The sequence below is a fragment of the Syngnathoides biaculeatus genome, chromosome 14 (assembly GCF_019802595.1).
Source record: "Syngnathoides biaculeatus isolate LvHL_M chromosome 14, ASM1980259v1, whole genome shotgun sequence".
In the NCBI taxonomy this organism is placed as follows: Eukaryota; Metazoa; Chordata; class Actinopteri; order Syngnathiformes; family Syngnathidae; genus Syngnathoides; species Syngnathoides biaculeatus.
This window is the reverse complement of record NC_084653.1, coordinates 15,265,614-15,290,183: the sequence shown is the minus strand read 5'-3', so window position 1 is coordinate 15,290,183 and position 24,570 is coordinate 15,265,614. Positions and strand designations below refer to the sequence as shown.

General features: G+C 39.9%; 1 protein-coding gene and 1 long non-coding RNA gene across 2 annotated transcripts; one reads left to right on the top strand and one right to left on the bottom strand.

The window, feature by feature from the left end:
* The first annotated feature begins 548 nt into the window (after positions 1–548).
* On the top strand, positions 549–17,333 carry LOC133512066 (E3 ubiquitin-protein ligase HECW2-like). The gene is made up of 20 exons (XM_061841324.1): positions 549–901; positions 1,076–1,168; positions 1,576–1,726; positions 3,159–3,265; positions 3,346–3,470; positions 5,468–5,653; positions 5,791–5,925; positions 6,751–6,874; positions 6,970–7,066; positions 7,175–7,258; positions 8,478–8,777; positions 9,555–9,668; positions 9,760–9,912; positions 9,984–10,082; positions 10,926–11,055; positions 11,685–11,831; positions 12,070–12,184; positions 13,645–13,730; positions 14,821–14,933; positions 17,197–17,333. The coding sequence occupies exons 1-20, from the start codon at positions 664–666 to the stop codon at positions 17,306–17,308; spliced, it is 2,709 nt and encodes a 902-aa protein (XP_061697308.1). The 5' UTR covers positions 549–663; the 3' UTR covers positions 17,309–17,333.
* Positions 17,334–17,347: 14 nt separating this feature from the next.
* Positions 17,348–24,560, bottom strand: LOC133512072 (uncharacterized). Its single transcript, XR_009798098.1, has 3 exons — positions 23,311–24,560; positions 21,911–21,996; positions 17,348–17,487 (listed from the first exon to the last, which is right to left on the bottom strand). It is a non-coding gene; the product is annotated as an uncharacterized LOC133512072 (long non-coding RNA).
* Positions 24,561–24,570: the final 10 nt, after the last annotated feature.

The window sequence follows — 24,570 nt, the reverse complement described above, 5'->3', positions numbered from 1 at the left end:
CTTTAACTCCGTACATATGACAACAGAGGGGAAGTGAACTCCAGTTAAGATCTTCATTGATTGATTGACATGACATGGAAAAATGTGAACCAGGGATCATTAAAATGTAAATTCTGTTGAAAATGGATTCTCAATAGAAATACTGTCAGAAATATTGTTATATTTAGCATTCTGCGATTGGTTGGCAATCAGTTCAAGGTGTTCCCCGCTTCCCGCCCGTTCATGGCTGGAATAGGTTCCAGTACTCCCCGCGACCCTTGTGAGGATAAGCGGATAAAAAAATGGATGGATGGATAGTTATGTATTGTTTTTGTTTGAGGGAAAAAACAACAACTAAGATCTCCCCCAACAAATTTCACCACTCAACATGAAATTGAGTGGACATGCCTATTGCAATGAACAAAAAATTCAAAAGTACCCATGATCGAAACTGAAAAAAAAGTTTGCTTTTTTAAGTAAAATTTCAAATCCAACAGAGACTCAAATGAAAGCAGCTAGCCCAGACAGGTGGGTAATTCTAAACCATCATTTTTTTGTTTTTACCTTCCCCATCTAACATTGGTGGAGTATGACATTAAGTACAGTCTGTTTTTTTTCCCCCTTGTGATGACCACGTAGGAAGCACAGGAAGGGGCTGATGCAGCCATCGATCCAGGGGGGGATATGATTGGTGGCACTCTGCCGTCCAATTTGCCTTTAGACTGTGAAAGTGATGTTTGTCCTGAGGCTGAAGGAGAGGGAGCCTCTGCCCTGGAGCTTGAGGGGCTTGGGATGAGGAAGCTGAGTCTACAGGCCATGGGCGGTATGTCCAAAGAAGTGGACGACGATGAGTCCAAGCCGCATGAGGAGACTGGCTCTGCGGAGTCTGAGCAAGTTACAACAGAAACAGATGGAGAGGAAGGTATGGCGAGGTCTGTTCACTTTTTCTTTGCATCTCAACCTGCAGTCACACCAAACCCTAAACCCTAAGAGTACATTAGCACACAGACTTACGATGATGGTATATGTCGGGAACAACAGACATACTTGAGCAAGATCATAATTTTATGGACTTGGTCTGTTTTTCTGTACCTAGGTACACCTGTCAACGGTCATCCTGTACGGTCGCTTCCATCTGTACGACATGATATTCACCGTTATCAACGTGTGGATGAGCCTCTACCACCGAGTAAGTCTTTATGTAGCAGAATTACAATCTGGCTATGATCCCTGCCTGAATGAAGTTCATTTGAGCAAATTACCCGAACAGAGCTAACAGAGCAAGCTCTGGAATTCACCCAAAAAGGCTCACTCAAACCAAAATGGATAACTTTCTGTTTAATTTCAAGCATGAGTTCCCCAGATTTTTTTTAGCATCTTATTATAAACATGTCCATTGACTTTTTGGCTTCTTGGTGAAACCCATGTCTTGGTGTGAGTTTTTTTTCTTCAACTTTTTAACAAAGAATGAGCCCTGGAATTGAGAATAAGCAGACAGGAAAATTGATAGATGGATGACTCCTATCTTGCGCTATACGTAACTCAGTAACTTACGTGACTTTAGTATTGTCACTGATGCTGCTGGTCTCCTCTCAGACTGGGAGGCACGGATCGACAGTCACGGCAGGATCTTTTTTGTGGACCACGTGAACAGGACCACAACATGGCAGCGACCGACCGGACCCCCAGCACCACAGGGCCTGACCCGGTCCAACTCCATTCAGCAGATGGAGCAACTCAACCGCAGGTGAGACTGGACAAATGTTTGTACCGCAATTGGCATCATGGTTTCAGTTACTCCCACCAAAAGATTATTTAAAATAAATAAATAAACCTGTCATTATATAGAAAATCACTTTTTTAGACACCAGCACACCTGGCACACAATTTATGAGTTTAGTTCAGTGTTAACATATTTTTCTACATTTGGCAAGACATCAGGTTTTCCACAGGGTTATTTCAGGATAGAGACTGACACGGGCGAGAATGTTAACTCACGTTCCCTCCCACTACCACATAGGCTGATCCATTCCCTTCCAATCCTAAGTAAGTGTAAAAATACTGCTTCTTCCCACTGTCACAAAGATCACTCAAACTCATTTCCAATAGTATTAAAAAAAAAAAAATCCACCAAAGCCCAAGTGCTTCAAGAAAATCCCTCTTAATCTCGAGTTTTTAAAAAAAAAAAAAAAAAAAAAAAATCCTACCCAATTCAGAGGGTTTTTTTTATCCATCCATTTCCTTAGCCACTTATCCTCAGGAGGGTCGCGGGAGTGGTGGAGCCTATCCCAGCTGTCAATGGGCAGGAGGTGGGGCACGCCCTCAAATGGTTGTCAGCCAATCGCAGGGCACATCAAGATAAACAAATGCACTATCAATCACACCTAGGGGCAATTTAGAGTCTCCAATTAATGTTGCATGTTTTTGAGATGCGGGAGGAAACTGGAGACCCCAGAAAAAAACGCACGCAGGGTCGGGGAGAACATGCAAACTCCACATAGGCGGGTCCGGTATTGAACCCGGGACCTCAGAACTGTGAGGCCAACGCTTTCCAGATGACCACTGTGCCGCCAAGTATACTCCCATTCCCCGTTTTCTTTTTTCACTCCTAGTTAATCCTGCTTTATTTTCCTTCCACAAAAATTTGTTTAAAAATGCTGTTTTAACAATTTTAAAATGTCAGCCTCTTTGTCAGTGGATTTATGGTGGTCACACCATGAGTTTTTATACATTTATACCTGTAGCAGCCACAACTTCATTGGTACTTTTTTCCATCATTTGTAATTATTTTCCTCATCTAAAGACCAACACATCTCGAATGTACCCTATTTGAACCATACATTTTCTTTTTAAGCATACTTCACAGCTTCTCAATAGGTTTGAGGTCAGGGGTTTTTGATGCCACCACGTTAGTACTTCTGGACATGTGAGTTTCTGCTTGGTTTTAGTTTTTGTTTAGAGTGTTAAAAACATTTATTTGACCAGCTGTCACAAAAATCAAAAGAGAGAGTCATGTATTATGAAGTGTTTTAATCCTGACTCTTTCCTTTTTAGTGAGGTTAGGCCATTTTGACCAAGAATAAGGAATATAGAGCCTTGTTTTTTTCTTTTGGGATAGCAAATAAATATATCACACTGGACATTGTGTGCGTGTTAACTGTATGTTTCCCCCCAATCAGATACCAGAGCATCAGGAGGACCATAACCAACAGCGATAGGACAGAGGAAACCACAGATGACTTGCTCCCCGATTCAGAAGCTGAACTGATTCCCCACTCCATTTCCGGTCCTTTCGAACACACCTATGACAGATTGACACCCTGTGTATGACCATCATGTAATACGTTTTTGTTTTGTTTTTCATAGAATACAGACGCGACAGCTCAGTGAGTCACTCGAGCGGTCGCTCCCGTCTATCGCTGCTGCTCCAATCACCCAGCGCCAAATTCCTGTGCAGTCCCGACTTCTTTACGGTGCTGCATTCTAACCCCGTCAGTGTCCTCTGCTGCTTAATTATCATGTTTAATCAATCAACATGTGAAATATGATCATATCCTCATTTGTCTACAAGTCTTCTGCATGGATATAGTTGGAAGTCATGACTTTGCAAGTCAGTAATGGATTATCGAAAAATAATGTATAATGTTGGAATCTATGTTTACCTCATCACAATTTTAGGGAGAATATTTCTTAAATACATATTTTAATAACTGAAACAATTGTATTAGCTACTCTGACATTGTAGCCCATTTAAACAAATCTCTTTGTTGGAGAAGTATGAGAACCAGAATTTGCCCCAATCGGCTGTGTAACACCAAAATGGCTGATTCCGTGTTCCATTTTCTCTGAGACTTTTTCCGTGCGTCCTGTTTTGACGGACACCGCCATCCAATTGACCCCTCCGTACAGGGCACTTAACCACGCCTCCTGAAGTTACGTCACCCCACGCTTGCTAACCTCAGACAAACAATTAGCAAAAATGGCGGCGCAGGAAGAAAAGACGAGAGCGAAATTGTCCGATTTACCAGCTGATTTTTCACTCGCATTCTTACCGAATAGTGAAATATCATTGAAGAGCAGACAGCAGGGCTTCAAGTATTTCAGTGAGGGGTATTTCAATGGTATTTCCATGCATATCGACGGAGAAACCATTGATATTTGCGCGAGATCTTTCCGGAGTCAGAGGAAGACCGCGAAGCCACCTAATATATTATAACCCAAAGACGAATTCGTCATTAACAGTTTCCTATTTTTGTGTTACCTATCACACTTGTGTGCAGAATCTGTATGTGTATCTGTATAGCCGTTTGTGAGCTGTATGTGTATCTGTATAGCCGTTTGTGAACCGCTGTATGAAGGAAAAGAAGAAGGCGAGGCTTGATTTACGAGTTGTTTCTCTCGTTTTCTTTGTGTAACGTCACGCGCTCCCCTCAATAATTATTCTTGAATTAGTGCCGAACCTACGTAAGTCCCGACCGAGTACGACAATCACTACTTTAGTGTCCTCAAACATCCTTCCTTCAGTCTTGGTGTCTCGTGCACGTCGAAGACTTTTAGGACTCGCTAGTCCGGTTTAGCTTAACTCGCTAGCCGGCAACAAAGAGACACGTTCGTGCAGTCAGATCATCGCAAAATATCGCTCAACACAGATCAAGTGTGTCAATCATTCACACGTAGCTATGTTATGCAAGCGAAGAACTGCTAATTCATTTATATGAGACATGTATTGAAAATCAAATATAGGGCTTACCTTCGTGCAAACATGTCTGTCCCGTTTGATTTTAGATGGATTCAGTTGATCATGCCGTCTTCCACAAAGTTTCATCCATCGAAGACATTTTTCGTACTCGGTCTTGGAAAGGGTACGAATTGAACGCCACCAACTAGCCTATCAGGATACCTGTCGTCACTATTACAAAGTTCGTGACTACACCTCTTAACCACATCTATTGTTAAGGAACCCAAATACGTGATAAAACGCTGACAAAAGCTATACTGGACCATGCGACTTTGTCAGAGGTAATGGCGGACGCCAACATTTATGCAGATCTCTGGCCTCTGATTGGTCAGCGACACGGATGACGCAATTTCTACGGAGGGGTCAATTTCATCTAGATTTGTGAAACTGATGTTTGGGGCCCATCTTATTCCCCTACCTTCTAAAGTCCAAAGCCTGGAATACACTTACAATGTAATAACTTTTTATAACATCTGGGTGGCACTGCACAGTGAGTTTTGGGGTGAAGAGATCAGGAACCCTACAATATGTACATCTTCACCAGGACACAGACATTTGTAGAAATTGGTGGGTTTTGGGGCATGTTGAGGCCTAATAATGGTAATTAAATGATCAGACTTAGATCATTTGTACTATACAGTTCAGCTCTGCATGGGGTAAAAATAGATTCAGAAGCGTCTAAGTAAAACTTCAAAGCTAACAAGCAAAATATCACACATTTTTAACCATGGCTCCCTCACTCTTTTCCAGAGTGCCTACCGCATGTTTACGAGCAACACCTGCCTGAAGCATATGATCAGCAAGGTCCGACGAGACGCTCACTACTTTGAGCGCTACCAGCACAATCGAGACCTGGTCACCTTCCTCAACATGTTCTCTAACAAGCAGCTGGAGCTTCCCAGGGGATGGGAAATGAAACATGATCATACTGGGAAGGTGGGTCGAAGCTGTTTTGACCGATAAAAAAATGAATGATGTTTCCTCCTTATGTTCATAAAAAGCTCCGAATGAATGTACTGAATGCCTACGATGGCTCCCTGATCCCTAAGAGTGTGTGGTTGTCACTCCCTCAGCCGTTCTTTGTGGATCACAACTGTCGCTCTACAACTTTCATCGACCCACGGCTGCCTCTTCAGAGCTCTCGCTCCACCGGACTGCTGGCCCACCGCCAGCACCTGAGCCGCCAACGCAGCCACAGCGCTGGCGAGGTGAGAGACTGTACGCCACTGCAATAACAGCGTAGTCACATGGAGGCCATTGCATCGTGTTAGTCCAGTTCACAGACAAGGACCACAGACACCTTTTGATGTTTGCTTCTTTCCCAAAAATAAAAAATAAAAATACCATGGTGCCAGGAGAGATTAGTTTACTTTGTTCATTGATCATGATCAAAAATCTCAAAATCTATATCTCATATCATGTTTCCCTATTGTAATAAATGGAAATGCCATTAATCTGTTCCAGTTCCCCCCACAAAGAAACATTTTTTTTAAAGAAATACCACACTATAATATTATACTATTTAGATATTATTATACTATCCATCCATCCACTTTTTTACCGCTTATCCTGACTAGAATCGTGGGTGTGCTTCAGCCTATTCCAGCTATCTTTGGGCAAGAGGCGGGGTAGACCCTGAACTGGTCTGGCCAGTTATAGCACACATATAAACAAACAGCCAATTATCATAATATACAATATTATACTAAAATGGTAGTTATTGCATAATTAAATACAATTTAAAATAATGTCATTATTTTTACAAGACTTTTTCCTTCATTTGTGCTGCTCATTCTGTTGTGTGAACCTTGACCATCTGGGAGCAGTCTAAGACAGACATGATTATAACATACAGGAGCCTCAGCTCTTCTCTCTGATTCTCAGTATGGCAATAATATTTGTCATTGATTGCAGAGGTCGAAGGTGTACCTAATTTCTTTCACTAAAATAAAAAAAAACGACAAAGTTAACGTGCTTGTCCCTGTCCTGTTGTATGCATCGTGTCAGAACTTGGATGCAACCTGAAGTTTTAGTCCCTCCTTTTCGCACAGGTGATCGACGACTCCCGGCAAAGCAACCCGCCCGCCATGCCCAGGCCCTCTAGCACCTTCAGCGGGTCCAGTCGCTCCAGCCAGTACCACGATGTGGTGCCCGTGGGTACGTGGGAAGGAAAACACAACAACGTGGGTAGTATAAGACAATCCCCCTGGCATGTTTTGCACTAAAGTATTTTCTTAAATGTTGTTCTCCAGCATACAACGACAAGATTGTGGCTTTTTTGAGGCAACCCAATGTCTTTGAGATACTACAGGAGAGACAACCGGAGCTCGCCAGGAACAACTCACTCAAGTATGTCCTTCCATATACAATAATCATCATTATCCTCCCATCATCATCCAATCGCAGTTGACCTTTAAAAAAGTGGTGGGAAGTACAAATCTTTTCATGGGTTTTCAGGGAGAAGGTGCAGTTCATCCGCAGTGAGGGAGCCAATGGGCTTGCACGTCTCTCAGGGGACGCCGACCTAGTCATGCTGCTGAGGTGAGTCATGTGCAAACTGTGCATGGTTTTTAATGTGTGCCTGGCTCACATACACGTAACAAATAAACTTTAATTTGAAATCTGATTTAGTTAAAAAATGACTTTAAATACAATTACAATTAATTTTGAGATGAAATAAATTCGAAGTACATTTAAATCCCTCTAATATAATAATCCAAAAAATATTGAAACAAAATTTATTTATTAATAAATTGGATTGCATTTTCAAATATACAATATTTATGCATTTTTATTTTTGAAATATTACAGTTACAATAGAAATAGTAATGAAATAACTACAGGTCATATTTATGTGTTAAATTATATATATATATATATATATATATATATATATATATATATATATATATATATATATAAAATGTAAAAATTAAGATGAAATCAATCTAAATTATTTAATAATTAATTCATTTTATTTTAAGGTAAAATTCAAAAATTCAATTTATATTAATAATAAATAGTAAAATTCTTAAAGATCCATTTTATTAGTTTGCATTCTTTTTCTAATTTAATTTAATTACAAATGTTTTTTGTTTAACTAAATCAAATACTGAAGTAAAACAACCTGAATATTTAAACATAATATTACTCACAAAAACTTACATTGGTTGAATTAAACATCTGAATGTACATTTTAAATCTTTGATTTTAAAATTTTAAATTAAATTCATTTTAATTCAATTTCAAACATCATTATTTGTTTTGAATTAGGTTGCATCACATTAAATGTAATACACACACACACACACACACACACACACACCACACACACACACACACACACACACACAGTTAACAGATAAATTTAGGGTTACAGGCTTACCTAAACACTCAGCAGACCTGCAATGTTAGCACAGATTAGCATTGACATCAGATAAGTGGCACATATTTGGGCAAATGTTTGCTGCAACTCTCGAGGCGACTGTGAGCCTTTTTGAGTTTGGCTGAGTTTTGTCCGCTGCATGCACCACGTACACGGATCTGGTCTACTAATTAACCGCCTCCACTAGTGATTTGATTGTCTTTATCGGCGCAACTTATACTTGTTTTTTTGGAGCAAGGGTTTAATAAATCGTCTCTCACGAACTGTGCTTCTTCTTGTCATGGTGATGAAAGCTGTTCTCCTATCAGTACACCTTGCACTAAAAAGGGTGGGGTGAGCAGTGGCTCGTGTGCATAAGACATTTGTTCTTTACAGCTTATTTGAAGAGGAGGTGATGTCGTATGTGCCGCCTTTACTCCACCCAAATTACAGCCTCTCCTCCTCTCCTCAGAGTTCCCCGGGTAAGACAATAGCAGCACAACACAGATACGTACATTTTGGACTTTTTACCTTACTGTCTTTCTATGTAAGTTTTTCCCGTTTTCATATCTTAGGCACCCAACGAGCCAATGCCCGCGCTCCTGCGCCTTACAAGAGGGATTTTGAGGCTAAACTGAGGAACTTCTATCGGAAACTGGAGACCAAAGGATATGGACAGGGACCCGGGAAAGTCAAGTAGATGGAAATTTCAATAACTTTCTTAATACAATCTTTAAATTGTATTATATTACTTTAGTATATGGCATACCAGGCCACATACACAAAAAGGCACCTGTATGTGATTGTTAGTTTCAACATGCCTCACATAACATTAATGTGATGCAGGAAACCTAACTATGGGGCATGTGCAAGCAAGGCGACTCACAATCGTGGCTCAGTTATGCCAGTTCTGTCAGTACAAATGGGCCAAAATTCCTGCCAACATCTGTGAAAAGCTGGAGTAAAGATATCCAAAGTGTTTGAACCAAGTCGTACAAATTAAAAGCCACAGTACCAAATACTACAATATGTATGTATACTTTGGACTTTGAAGGAAGTTTCAATTTACTTCTCTCATTATTAGCCATTTAGTAAATAGAAAACGTTTTGAAAATCCCAATTCACATAGAACAGGAAAGGTTTAGTCTGATTTCATGCCGGAAAAGAAAAAAAAAATATTTTCATATAGCTTACAGTATATAAACATCTAATTTCAATTATAGTGTCAAAATCAGAACCTTGGAACCATGTTATATTGACTTGCCATACTTTGAGAGGCATTGTTTTGGGTCCAGGAGCTTGAGATTGTTATGCCACACACACATCCCTTTACCATTAACATTAATATATCTCACGTAATTTTAATATGGCAGTCCTAGTTTTGATATGTCATACATAGCCAACAGCAGGAGTGTAACTATTCTGACTTGATTTAGGATTAAATTGTGTATGTGTGTGTGTGTGCGCACCAAGGCTCATCATACGGCGGGACCACCTTCTGGAGGATGCCTTCAACCAAATCATGTGTTACTCCCGCAAAGACCTACAGAGGAGTAAACTTTATGTCAGCTTCGTAGGCGAGGACGGGTGAGAACAAATGACAACTAATCCACACATCAGTGAGTTTCTACACAATGTAAATTAATCTAAATTACATCGTGATATGATTTTGGGACAGGTTGGACTACAGCGGGCCGTCTAGAGAATTCTTCTTCCTGGTGTCCAGAGAACTTTTCAACCCTTACTACGGCTTGTTTGAATATTCGGCCAATGACACGTACACTGTCCAAATCAGCCCCATGTCCGCCTTTGTGGATAATCACCACGAATGGTGAGGTGGTGATCATTTGAAAAATTTTCATTCCGCTTAATAATTGTAACGAGTGTGTTTCGCGTACCTAGGTTTCGTTTTAGCGGGCGGATTCTGGGACTGGCTCTAGTTCATCAGTACCTGCTGGATGCCTTCTTTACTCGGCCTTTCTACAAGGGGCTGCTACGCATGTAAATCCCGCAACCACATCTATTAGTTAATTGTTTGTGTCAATTTCTAATTTGGAGATTTTAACCTAGTGTTATTTTAGCATGAACAATATTTGGGGGTTTTACGGTGACCTTTTTTTTATTTTTTGAAACTTTTTGGGAATTTACTCTCATCTTATTTTAACCTGCACAACCTTTGGGGGATTTACAGTAGATGGAATTCAACTTTTGCAGCTACGAAGGATTTTTCAGTACAAGTTTTACGAATGTTTTATTTTAACCTGCACAACATTTAGGAAATTTACAGTAGTATTATTTTCCCCTTTTCAAGTTTTTTCAATTTCATTTTAACTGCAGCAATCTTTGTGAGGTTTGCTGGAGAGTTATTACAACCTGTGCAATTTTATGTATGGTAAACATATTTTAACTTTGAAAATTTGTGCAGAATTTCAGGTAATCCCATTTTAACCTGGACAACCTTTCGGGGGTTTTACGGTTGCTCAATTTAAACTTGCGCAGCTCTGTGGGATTTTTGGTAGCCTACGGTTTTAATGGTAATTCAATTTTAACCTATGCAAATTTGAGGAGATTTAAGGCAGTCTAATTACAACCTTTGCAACATTTGGAGGATTTACAGTCGTGTCATTTAAATCCATGCAATTTTGGGGGACTTTTTGGTCGTCTTATTTTATTCTGTGCAATTCTTGCATAATTTATGATCGTCTCATTTTGTCCTGCATAGTTTTTTTTTTTTTTTTAAGTAATTATAATTTATTTACAGTAGTCTTATTTTAACCTGCACAACCTTTGTTTTGTTTTTATGCTATTTTCTTTTTTTGTTTGTTCTTTGTGTGCTTTATGCAGACCTTGTGATCTGAGTGACTTGGAGTTCCTGGATGAGGAGTTCCACCAGAGCCTGCAATGGATGAAGGACAACGATATTGAGGACATGCTTGACCTCACTTTTACAGTCAACGAGGAGGTCTTTGGACAGGTACGCATTTGAACCACAAAGGCTAAATACGTATTAATATCAAGCGATAACAAATACAGGTTAAAATCAAAGTACTGTACACCCCATAAAAAATGAAATTTACCACAAATCCCCCAAACCTTGTGTAGGATGCATTGTAGTTGTCATAAAACTCCCAAATGTTGCACAGGTAAAAATAAAATAATGATAAAAATTACCCCAGTCCAGGATTAAAAAAAATAGCAAAAGCATTGTAAATTCTAAAATGTTTTGCAGGTAAAAATAAAATTGCTTTAATCCCCCAAACATTTATGTGGAATAAAATAAGACTACTGTTAATTACACAAAAATTGTGGAAATTAAAATAAAACTACAGTAAAGTCACTGAGAAGTTCCTCTTGTTGAAATATGACTACTGTAACTCTGTAGTAATGTAACATTGTGCAGTCTAAAATAAAACTATTGTAAATTCCCAAAACGCTGCATTAAAAACAATTTCCATAAATCCTTCAAAAGATGCGCATATTATAATAAAATTACCGTAAATCCACCAAAAGTTATGCAGGTTAAAATAACCCTTCTGTAGATCCGCCAAAAGGTCATTTTTGCCATTCCATTTAATCTATTCATGTGTTTCTGTGATATTGCAGATCACAGAGAGAGAGCTGAAGCCAGGGGGGGCCGGCATCCCCGTGTCGGAGAAGAACAAGAAGGAGTACATTGAGCGGATGGTCAAGTGGCGCATCGAGAGGGGAGTGGCTCAGCAGACCGAGAGCCTGGTCCGAGGTTTCTATGAGGTACACGGCACTGTAAACTTGACAAAAATCACATTTCCCCAAGATTCTACTTTTCCCACAATTCCAAATTGCCTCTCATCAAACACAAAACAATCAAGTGAATGCGCTATGTACTGTAATTTCTCCCCATCGCAACTAGTTCAAACCATTTTAATTATTCAGCAGTCCCATGCAATTTCTACACAAACTGCATTCCTACTTTATAAGTTTATATTATTTTACTTTGCGTCCCGTTAAGGTGGTGGACGTGCGACTGGTGTCGGTGTTTGATGCCAGGGAGCTGGAGCTGGTGATCGCTGGCACCGCTGAGATCGACCTGGCGGACTGGAGGAACAACACAGAGTACAGAGGAGGTCAGTTCAAAGGAACGGAAATGGCCGTGACAATTTTTTAGGGCCCTGTTTGGACATCTTTGTCAGATTGAGTTGGATGCTGGAAGAAGACAGAGGAATATATTACGCTGGAGGAGACAGAGTGACCGTGATAAAAATTTTCTACTTTCTTTTTAGTTTTTAGCCATCAGATACATTACGTAAGGAATCTGGAAAATATTACATTTTCATAGATTAAATTTGAAAATGAAGATGAAAAAATTTAATAGCAAAATAAGATACAGATATTTAAAAAAATATAGTATAAATATGAAGCAAATTATATTAAAAATGTTCACTGTTTAAAATAAAAATAACATTAAAATAAGGCTAACCTGTTCAAAGAATGGGTGGATGGATGGATAAAAAAATTAAATAAATAAAATAAAAAGTTTTTGGGGGATAAATCATTTTAAAGAGAATGTATCTTTGAAATTGTTGGATATAAATGCAAGTTAAAGAAATAAAGTCACAAAAAACTCATGAAATAAAAGAAGTAAAAACAAATAAACAAACAAAAAAAATATATTAATTTAACTTAGAGATATTGTAGTGACGTAATGTATCCATAATCCGATTTCCTCCCACATCCCAAAAACGTCCATTAAATGGAGACTCAAATTTGCTCATTGGTGTGATTGTGAGTGCGACTGTTGTCTGTCTCTATGTGCCCTGCGATTGGCTGGCGATCAATCCAGAGCTTTGCCTTTGTGAGGATAAGCGGCTCGGAAAATGGATGGTTGGATGAATAAACTTTTTAAAATATGGCATTAATATAAATGAGACATAATGTATCTTAATATAATTTCATTCATCAAAATAAAAACTACAAAATATACAGTATTTATTTTTATTGCAAAAACAGTTAGTGAATTTTTAAATCTCAAAAAAGGGAAATTACAATTCATGTACTAGTGTAGTAATGTATGTGGAGTGCTTTTATAAACACGCAATATAAAAAGAGTATAATTAAAAATCACAAAAAGATAATTAAAAACAAATGAATAAAATGATTGTTTTTGTTAAATATGATAAGGAGGTAATGTATCAGGGAAAAAAAAGGAAATCCAGTATCTTAATTTCTGTGTTAGTCCCTGGTGCATGTTTAATATTCTGAAATTAATGGCAAAGAAATAAAAATAACTGGGTTTAAGGAATGAAAAGCTGCTGTCCCTTGAAGAGCTGCCAGGAGGAAGGAAAGCGGCGCATGAGTCACTTTCATGCGAGGCTCTTTTAATCGAAACGTCGGCGTACAACATGGCCATTAAACATTAAACAGCCGAGATCATTCAAAAGTCAACGTGCAGGAACACATGAAGGCAAGATGAAGGGATGCGGGTTAGCAGATGAGGAACAGGGAGACCTGGACTAGATCTGATTTGTTATTCGTCTGACTCATGCCCCGACATCATCCACATCCCTCCCTCTTTCCATTCCTTTAGGTTACCATGACAACCACATAGTGATACGCTGGTTCTGGGCAGCTGTGGAGAGGTTCAACAATGAGCAGAGGCTGCGACTTCTGCAGGTAGGGCATGTGGACCTGCCCGTGCTGCCACCATCTGGCCGTAAGGCTTATGGTCAAATTTTTTTTTTTTTTTACTATTATTCCAGTATTTTGATGTCATTTGGGCCACATTCACCACAATTTGATGCTCAGTGGATCAAACCAGTATATTTGTGGCTCAGTATGCTATAAGTAATGTCAATTCCAAATTTTCCCCCTCATTGTTTTAGTGCACATTATTACAATTGTGTACATTGTTTTAATCATCATGTTGCAAATCACATGACCAATCTGAAATTTCTTAAAAATCTAAATTATTGCACTTCCAACATACCATAAATTAATATTTGCATAAAATTGTGCTGGTTAAAAGAAAACCTTGACACCCGAAAAAATAAATAAAAAAATTCCATTAAGATAGTTATTGCCTAGATCAGACTACAGTATTTTAGCGGTGATATTTGCTCGATTAGTGATTATGATACCCGATTACCCAGATTGAGCACAAAATATTTTGTTGGGAACGACTACATTTCTTGTAGTGTGACATTATCCACGAGCAACAATGTGGCCATACATTGCCAAAATGAAAAGTCTAGCATATTTTGATTTTTTTGGGATATCTTCAGTATAAGATGACAATGACACCTCACATGTCAATGACAACAATGCACCTCGACATTGATCACTAGGATTGGGATTGTTCATTTATCCCCAACACAATACAGTACATTGGCTCCATATATTGTTGTTATCGACACTTTGTTGACGGGTTTATAACGTTCTACTGACCGGTGATACGTTTTCTGGTACCGCCTCTCCAAGATAAAGCACTTTGACTGTAAAAGACCAGATACGGTGTGATTGGAATAAATGTTGTGTACTGTCGCCACTGTCTGGTCCCCAGGCACAGCAAAATTTTATGGCAGTAGTCTGATATAATACAGTCATGAAAGACCAAGTTTATCATGTATGTAATTTGATCCAGGCATAAAGCATGTATTATATTTTTACTGGTTGAGGCAGCATTTTATCACCAAACCAGGCAATCATTTTTTTTTTAAAAGTCACTTTTCCACGATGCTTCCCCTTTCAAATTATCTCCCTGTAGTTTGTCACGGGCACATCCAGTATTCCTTATGAAGGCTTCGCCTCGCTACGCGGAAGTAACGGACCCCGCAGGTTTTGTGTCGAGAAGTGGGGGAAGATCACCTCCTTACCCAGGTAGGATCACAGACTCATTTATCATAACAGGAGGTATGAAAAATGATGGAGGCATGCACAAACTGAACTAGATGACATATTGGTTTAAAATTATTTTTGAATGAATACCTGGCCTTATCCTTTTTTTTTTTTTTTTTTTAAACAGTGGGAAAATAATTGACCCCTCCGTGGATATTGCGCAATCCGCGTCACTGACCAATCAGAGGCCAGAGATCTGCATAAACCACGCCCCTTTTTGGCGTCCGCTGTTCCCTCAGACAACGTTGCATGGTCCAGTATAGCTTTTGTTAGCATTTTATCGCGTATTTGGGTTCTTTAACCATAGATATGGTTAAGAGGTATAGTCACGGACTTTGTAATAGTGACAGCAGGTATCCTGAAAGGCTAGTTGGTGGAGTTCGATTCGTAGCCTTTCCAAAACCGAAGACCCAGTACGAAAAATGCCTTCGATGGATCAAACTTTGTGGACTAAATCCATTTAAAATCAACCGGAACAGATATGTTTCCACGGAGGAATGCCTTATATTTGATTTTCAATACATGTCTCGTATAAATGAATTTGAAGTTCTTCGCTAGCATAACACTGCTGCGTGTGAACGATTGACACACTTATTCTTTGTTGAGCGATGATCGGACTGCACAAACATATTGATTTCTTGCTGGCTCCCGACCGAAGCTTAACCAAACTGTGTTTGCACGAACATATGCCCTAAATTTGATTTTTAATACACGTCTCGTATAAATGAATTCGAAGTTCTTCGCTAGCATAACACTGCTGCGTGTGAACGATTGACACACTTATTCTTTGTTGAGCGATATTTAGCGATGATCGGACTGCACAAACATATTGATTTCTTGCTGGCTCGCTGCCGAAGCTTAACCAGACTGTGTTTGCACGAAGATATGCCCTAAATTTGATTTTTAATACACGTCTCGTATAAATGAATGAGACGTTCTCCGCTAGCATAACATTGCTACGTGTGAATGATTGGATGAAATCAGAAGCATGGCGTCTCTCTCAGTTAAGAATGTATTATATTTAGAATCTATAATATATCGTTGATTTGAATGAAATCAGAAGGATGGAGTCTGTCTCAGTTCAGAATGTATTGTATTGTATTTGCCATTTTTACTGTTTGTCTTACGTCAGCGCACGTGGCGTGACGTCACTTCAGGAGGCGTGGTTAAGTGCCCTGTACGGAGGGGTCAATTAGCTCTGTGTACACCAGTTTCACCAAGTACAAATTTCTCTGGACACAAATCACAGCCATTACAAAAAAAATCTCAATGACACAAGACTGAAAAATTAGCAGGAAGTTGGCCATTTTGGTTTGAAGCAGACATTTCAGGTGAACTTCAGGGCTGATGTTATTTTGGCGCCAGGGGGAAAAAAAAAATGCAGCCAGGAAAACTCATCCGTGATCATGAAATTGCGTGGACGTGGCTCTCATCATGGGATCCACAAATAAAATGCATAAACTGAAGGAATTTCAGGCCTTTTTATTTGAAATTTAGCAGGAAAAAAATTATGTAAAAAAAAAAAAAAAAAAAAAAAAAAAAAAAAATCAGCCCTGGACACCAATTTCATTGATCAACACGAAATTTGGAGGGCATGTCGATCATAACAGGACACATGAAAGTCTCAGGTACCCACGCTTGAACTCGAACAGGATGTCGGCCATTTTGGTTTGACGGTGGCATTATTGATGAAATGCAGTGTTGTACTGTAATTTCCAGCCTATAAATCGCAACTTTTTTCACACTCTTTCAACCCTGCAGTTTATGCCATGATGCGGCTAATTTGTGCATTTTTTTAACAGCCGCAAGGGCGCACTCGAGTGGAAAAGGTAAGAGTGAGACCAGTGGAATATATGTGCCAAGGAAGGGAGTTTTACTGGTCCGGCCTTGTTAGCGCTGCGGTAGCAGGTTACTGCCGTCTGTGAGAGATATTTACTGGTATGTTTTTTTTAACCATCCCTCTTAGCGCAGTGCTAGCATTAGCATTAGCACGGTGATACCATTTGCGTTAACTCTGGGTTTAAGGAATGAAAAGCTAGCGTTAAACTCCGTATACTGTCTTTGTAAATCTCTCGTGTTCCAATGTGGGTTTCAATGTGGGCACTTGCAGCTTTTACACAGCTGCGACATGTATGTACAAAATGGCATTTTCCTTTACAAATGTACTGGGTGAGGCTTATAACCAGGTGCGCTCTGTAGGCCGGGAATTACAGTACTCATTATCGTGTACCATTATGTTCTCCAGAGCGCACACTTGTTTCAATCGGCTGGACCTGCCGCCCTACCCATCCTTCTCCATGCTCTACGAGAAGCTGGTGACAGCCGTGGAGGAGACCAGCACCTTCGGTTTGGAGTGACCTCCACTTACCCCCAAAGACATCTCACCCCACGGAGAGAAAAGAACACCCGCAAAGGGATTTTCAAAAGCGGCACGGTGGTATTTTAGTTCACCGGGCCGCGCACGTGTGCTTTATCTCTTCAGTTAACTGCAACCGGTTTACTGGATTCACTCCTCCTCCTCCTCCTCCTCCTGCACCTTAAAGAAAGACAATGAAGAGTACTCTCTGGACCTCAAAACTGTGTCGGCTGAATTAATGCTAAATTCATATTTTCTCCATTAATCATTTCTAACAGCATGGAAGAATGACGTTTTAGACATTTTTGCAATGGTAATGGGGATACACTGAGAAACTTGGTTTGAGACTGAATGTACTTTGTAACCCTCTTGTTATGTCTCTTTCCCTCTGGTTTTCAAATTGGGTACTTGGCCTGACCAAAACCACCAAGTCTTGCAAGTGCATGGCTCCTGGTGCGATTGCTTGTATTTTTGGGGTCCACAACACAACCCCGTCAAAAAATACTGTTGTGCTTCTTGGAAAAATAGAGAAAAAAAATCCACTCCCTAAAACACTTTTGCCACTTGAAATGAAATAGGGTAGCCATGGGAAATAGTCCTAAAGACCAGCAACCAGAATTCAACACCCAGTCCACCATTTTGGTTTAATTGTTTTGTTGAATCAGTGAGGAAGGCTTCAATATGCCCCCAAAAAATTACATATTGTAGGGGTCTTAAATGCACGCATTTTAGTTGTGTTAAAAACAGCCAGCCTGAAAATTAAATCTGTTTTGCTGCCTGGAAAATTACAGAAAATCAGTCCCCAACATCAATGATCGACACGAAATTTAAGAGGTTACGTCTATTCTAGCTGGACGTACAAAAACGTTATCAAGGACAAAGCCTGAAATTGAAAAGGAAGTCAGTCATTTTGGTTAGACAGACATTTTGGGGCCAATTCCGAGCATAGCAGTTGTTTAGAACATTGGTTCCAATTTTTCAAAAATGTGTCTGGATCAGTGTTTAATATCCCGTAGACATACCAGGAGGGTTAACCAGGAGTCACACAGACAGTATTGTAATACAGACGTTACAAGTGATTCCTTTCAGATGGCGCAGTCAAGATAAGTTACTTTCAATACTACAACAAATCAGACAAACAAATACACACGATGCTCTATGTGCACTTTCCTACAAAATAACATACTGTACGCTCCACTGCACGGATATGTTTACTACCCTGACACACCTTTCAACCCCCATAGAAATTCTAAATCCCACTCATGAAAACTGGTCCACTCTTGCATGAGTCACGGCGAACAGATCGCCTTGCAAAGACAAGCGAAACCTGCCCCAAAAGGTATGCACAGGAAGAAGTGAATGTATTAAATGTGACTGAATGTACGTATGAATCTCAAGCCATGACTAGAAGCTCACACATGGGAAGCCGGAGTCGAAACGGGACGGTTTTCCATGTATGATTTTCAATTGTTCTCAGAGAAGCTGAGAGAAAATGAGGTCACAGTTACATGAGAGGTTCTTCTGTAAAAGCACTGTGTTAACCAGCTGTTTGTAGGATATGCAAGGAAAAGTAATGCAATTGAATGGGTCAAAAACATTTGTGTTCTATTAGAGTTACCTTATTTATATTCATGAATCTTATAAAATCTCTAATGGCTTTGGATCTAAACACAATCAGGAGAGTTGAAGGAGTCATTTGTAGGCATTAAATACGATCTGTCGCTACTGGACCCAATTCGGCTTTTTCTTATGGGCCAAGCACCCCAACTCTGGGTTACTTCCAGGTACAGGTTTATAATTTGGGAGAAAATAAGAAAAGGAAAATACGCTTCCACACCAGTTTAATCAACCGACACAAAATTGGGTGGACAGATGTAGCATACAGTAACAGAACGCATGACAAAGTCTTAAGGACCTTTACTCAAAATTGAACAGGAAGTCAGCTAATATGGTGTAATTTTAAGTTAATTCAGATATATGTTGATACTCTTTTCAAGGCTAATATATAGAGATTCCAAAGCTACAGTACCAGTCAATGAGACTTGATTATTTTTTTAGCAAAACTTTGTATTTTCAATACCAAAGGCTGTGTTTCTGATATTTGTGGTAGTCTTAATTTTTCCCTGATTATCCTACAAATTGCTTAAAAGAAGGTTTGTAATATCCTTCAGTGAAGAAGGCTTTAGTCTGAGCACTGTACAGTTTACAGCCGGGTGGTATCATGAGATCCCGCATTGAGAGCAAAACCCATCCAATCTACCAACTTGTTTAAGTTGTACCAATGGTCTACCTGATGTATGACTTTTGTGACCATCAACTCACTACCTTTGCCTTGACAGCATGCGATAAAACAGACTGTTGAGTACACAACTAAGCCCCCTTTCACACTGTCTTATTACACTTCCTTCCCAACAAAAACACTCTTTTTTTTGTAACTGGGTGCATGCAAAACAAAACCTTAACTGTACAGACAAGAGTTGTGGAGCTAGACCAGCTGAGGCTAGAATAGCGCTAGATAGCTCCATGCGCGTGTGCTGCGAGACGCCAAGGCAAGACTTTTATATCCCATCATGCATGTAAGTGGTTCTTGGTCAGCTCTGTGAGCTGCGCTGGGGGCCGTAAAAATCTGTGATGGCATTGTGTTCTAGCTTGATATTGCATGCTCAACTACTGCAAGACACTGACTGTCCTTACTAGCTTTTTTCTGCATGAGGATATTGCTATCAGAAAAAAAAAAGAGATGGAGATGAATCGTTGTTGTTTTTTTTCATAGTGGAAATCGGTCATGAGCCCCTCGTGCTTTACGTGGTCATACCAGAGTGTCAAAACTAATTAAGAGTGCTAAGTAGTCAGCATAAGTCACTTTTAATGAGCTCTGGGAATGTGCAATGTAGTTTGAATGTGTCCAGTATGGCATGTTAGCCCAAATCGTCACTTTTCACGCATCTCCCGCCTATCTTAGTAATAGGTTGATGGTTATGGTTCATTGCAAGTAATTCGGCAATGAACCAATAGGGCTGTTTTGACAAAACAACAACTAAAAAATACAAAAACACATGAATGTGGACCATGTGTGCAGTCATCATGTTTGTTTCTTATTTGTATAGAACTGTAAATGTACGCCATATGTCCTGTTGTGTGTATAAATATATATTTTGCACTGAATGTACCAAAGGGGCGGCACGGCTGTAGAGCTTTGGCCTCGCAGTTCTGAGGACTGGGGTTCAAATGCCGGCTCCGCTAGTGTAGAGTTTGCATGTTCTCCCCATGCCTGTGTGGGTTTTCTCTGGTTTCCTCCCTCATCCCAAAAACACACAACATTAATTGGAGAGACTAAATTGTCCCATGGTGTGATTGTGAGTGCGACAGTTGTCTGTCTCCATGAGCCCTGTGATTGACTGGCAACCAGTTTAGAATGTTCCCTGTCTCCTGCTCGTTGACAGCTGGGATAGGCTCCGGTACTCAAGTAACCCATGTGAGGATAAGCGGCTCAGAAAGTGGATGGATGGATGTACCAAAAGAGCTCCAGAAGTCAAACATTGGGTCTGCTTTTATTTCAAACTCTGCCCACACAGTACATCGCTTTACTTTGGAGAGCAACTATTCTAAATAAATTTAAATTATATTTTTGCCACTAATTTTAGATTACATTGAGAATACAAAGCATCAATTTCACCCCTTTAGCTGTTACAAAAGGCAACAAATATGGATTGATGAAAGCAAATCACATCCTTTTGTTTAATCATTAGCTTTGTTAAAAACAAAACATGTAGCTACGGACACAGAAACAAGGTGTTGTTTTCCTTGGATTTGTATTCAACTTTTTTTTACTTTCATGAAAAGTGTTCTGGCGTTTAGGTGAGGGGCACATAGGATGTTAACGGTTTTCAAGACTTACATGCTCATAAACGTTATCCATGTGCTATTAAATATTAGCAACATGCTAATACATATCTGTTACATTCTCGTGAACATTCTAGCAACATGGCTGTTGAGCCATATGCTTATAAAATCTGTTAGCCACAAGTAATTTACATACTCTTACACATTAGATACATGTTCATATGTTAGCCACCTGTTAAAAACATTGCTAAAATGGATGCTAAAAAGTCAACAAATTTGCATTAATATTTCAATCAAATCAAGCTTCAAATCATTTTTTTTAAACCGTCAGCTTCCTAGTTTTCTGATTCAGTTTTATTTTCATCTTTTTCACTTTCAACTTCATAGTAGTGTTTCGCCAGGTAAAATTTAGTAGCCCCCAGGATCCAGTTTACCCAAGGAACGTGAAATTTGGTAGGAGTTTCTACAAATGACAAGACGCAGGGTTGGCCAACCCGCAGCTCCTGAGCTGCATGCGGCTCTTTGCATCCTTTTGTATGGCTCTCGTGAAGACACGAAACCATATCAAAGTTCTGTTTATGCGCATGCGCACGCATGCTTTGAGTGCATTACGTTAGTTGCGAGCGAGTGTTCCTTGTGTTTAGTATGGTATTTCTGTGCGTTCTTTAAATTTATTACGTTTGTTACGGGTATTGTGACAACAAGCTCAGTGTGTGCGTGCGTTGTGAGTTTCCGTGTGAGTAAAATTGGTACTGCTCACCGTGCGCAGCGGGAGGATGAGAAGGGAAAAAAGTGCGATGGCGACCGAGGAAAGAGTGGCTTTACTGGTCCCGCCACCCAGCTCACCTGTGCAACGGAAAAAGGAAGAGTTAATCCTGAGGTGGACGACCCCGGCACGGAGAAAACATCTCCCTTGCATCTCCCGACCATGGTTACATGACTGCAGTGGGAAAGGTTAGCACAGTATTTTCGCAAAACAGAATATCGCATTGAATGAAAATAGCTCATAGTTTCCCAGTCGGATAGTGATCTTTGGATAAAATAATTTTTAGATTTTGCTCTCAAAATGGCAGGGAAAAATACCCAGTTAAACTAAAATATGTGGATGAACACTGGATGTTTTTACTGCAGCAGGAGAGCTCATATTTTTTTAGTTGCGCGCAACAGCAAGCCACTCTGCCATTTGCGTCAGAAGTCTATCACATTTCACAGCTTCAAATCTTCACTTCATCTCACTCTATGCTAATATTGAGCTGGAATTTCCAAAAGGGACTAAACATCCCAGTCACACGTTAATCACTTTGAAAAATCACACAGAAAAGCAGATGCAGCTTTTAAAATAAATATTGAATCATCCAGAGATGAACACTTATATCATATCAACCGGCTTGGAACATTGCAAGGGCCAAAAAGCCAAACAATGAAGGGTATTTTTTTTTTTTTTAAATGCCTCGGTGATGTCACTGAAATCGTGTGTCCTGAAAACATAAATCTTAAACAAATGGTACATCAGATCTTCAACTGTCCCGCTACACTGTTGAACAGAGACTATCCGACATTAGCATGGCTGCTGATACAGACTTGCACTCAGATCTCCAATCATGTGAGTATTTTAGTGTTGCATTAGATGAGAATGGAGCCATAAAAGACAAGACTTGATTGAATTGGTAGTTTGTGTGAGGAAGCACACAATTTTACTTTTTTTTTTTTATTACTGGCCTATGGTCTTCAGTACTCTGTAGGAGTTGATTTTTCTTATTATGTTGGTGTGTGACATTTTCAATAAATCTGTCTGAGCAAAGGTATGTGTGTGTGAAGGAGGGAATGATGTTCATCAGTATGATGTGGCTCTTTAATGTGTATGATGTGGCTCTTTGCTGTTAGACCGTGAAAAAAAAAAATGTGTCTCTTCATCTTAGACTGCTTGGCCACCCCTGGAAGAGAGCCACAAAAATTCCCAAGAAGCTGTGCGCTAAAACACAGGAAGTCTGCCATTTTCTCGGGGTCCTTGAAAGATCTGTTTCAGATATTGCCAGACTGCATGTGAACGTCATGTACTAGGCAGATTGAGAAAGCTAAATTATTAACAGTAAATTGCAAAACATTTCATTTGCGTCATAGCGTGTGGGTGCAGCATGGTAGTGAAGTTGAATTACTCACCATAAAACAGGAAACTAATTATTAGCATAAGGTGTGCCAGGGCCCATTCAATGATCCATGCAGCTAAAATTTGTATTTTTTAAAAAGTATCATTGTTCTCAATATGTCATGTGATTTAAAAAATTACAAATAAAATCAATATCGGGGACAGTTCCTCTGCATTGACAGACTGGGGTGGTTACCCCTTTTTTTCCAGAATGGGGACAGTAGGCTGTGTTCCAACTACAGTGGGATCGCACTCCTCAGCCTCCCTGGTAAGGACTATTCAAAGGTCCAGGAGAGGAAGGTCCATTGGGAAGTTGGATCTCAGATTCAGGAGGACCAATGCTGCTTTCCTCCTGGCCGTGGAACAGTGGACTAGCTTTACACCCTCTGCAGTGTCCTTGTGGGTGCATGGGAGTTCACCCAACCAGTCTACATGTGTCTTGTGGACTTGGAGAAGGCGTTCGACCGTGTCCCCTGGAGAGTTCTGTGGCCGATGCTTCAGGAGAATGGGGTACCAAACCTGCTGATACGGGCTGTTAATTTGGTCCCTGTACGATCGGTGTCAGAGTTTGGTCCGGATTGCCAGACAGTAGTAACTTTCTCGTCAGTTCTGTTGCATGTGAAGCTAAGTGTGATCCATCCAGCCATACATCAATTTTCCAAGCCACTTATCTTCACATGGGTCATGGGACTTTATCTGAGCTAACTTCGGGCGAAAGGCAGTCTACACCCTAAACTGGTCTCTGACATCTCACAAAATGAAAAACAAGCTAGTGTGCACTTCCTGGTAATTATACAACAAAGCCACAGTCTTCTCTGAAGGAAAACAGCTTTCATTGTCTTCTATGACTCATCACTCAAAAAAAAAAAACAATCATGAGTGACAATATTTCGAAGCAGACTGGAGACAAAGACTCGCCTTAAATATGTTGAAAATCATCGGACTCTTATTCATCTTAGATGGAGAAGACCCGGTGGAATCACAAGGAATTGATGTGCCATCGAGTTGTAAATGGGTGAATGGTGCTATTACTAATTAACGGATCAGGTACGTTTAGAGATTCTCCTCCCTGACCAAACGCCGACCCCCCCCCCCCCCAAAAAAATAAAAAATTCAAGGGGCCACTCTGGGTGTGGGCATGGGTCACATACTGCCCGCAGATGGCCAGCCCTGCATTAGGGGCATCTTAGTCAGACATTAATCAATTACTATATCCCATTTTTCAATAACTGAAAAAAAAGACATTGTCTACTTGTTGAGCTACAAGAACACGA

What these genes read in the sequence shown, in the direction of transcription:
- LOC133512066 (XM_061841324.1), top strand. Translation starts at nt 664, where the DNA reads ATGATTGGTGGCACTCTGCCGTCCAATTTGCCTTTAGACTGTGAAAGT. An exon ending in GGATGAGCCTCTACCACCGA is followed by an intron (nt 1,169 to 1,575) that starts GTAAGTCTTTAT and finishes GTCTCCTCTCAG; the next exon opens with ACTGGGAGGCACGGATCGAC. An exon ending in GCCAGGAACAACTCACTCAA is followed by an intron (nt 7,067 to 7,174) that starts GTATGTCCTTCC and finishes ATGGGTTTTCAG; the next exon opens with GGAGAAGGTGCAGTTCATCC.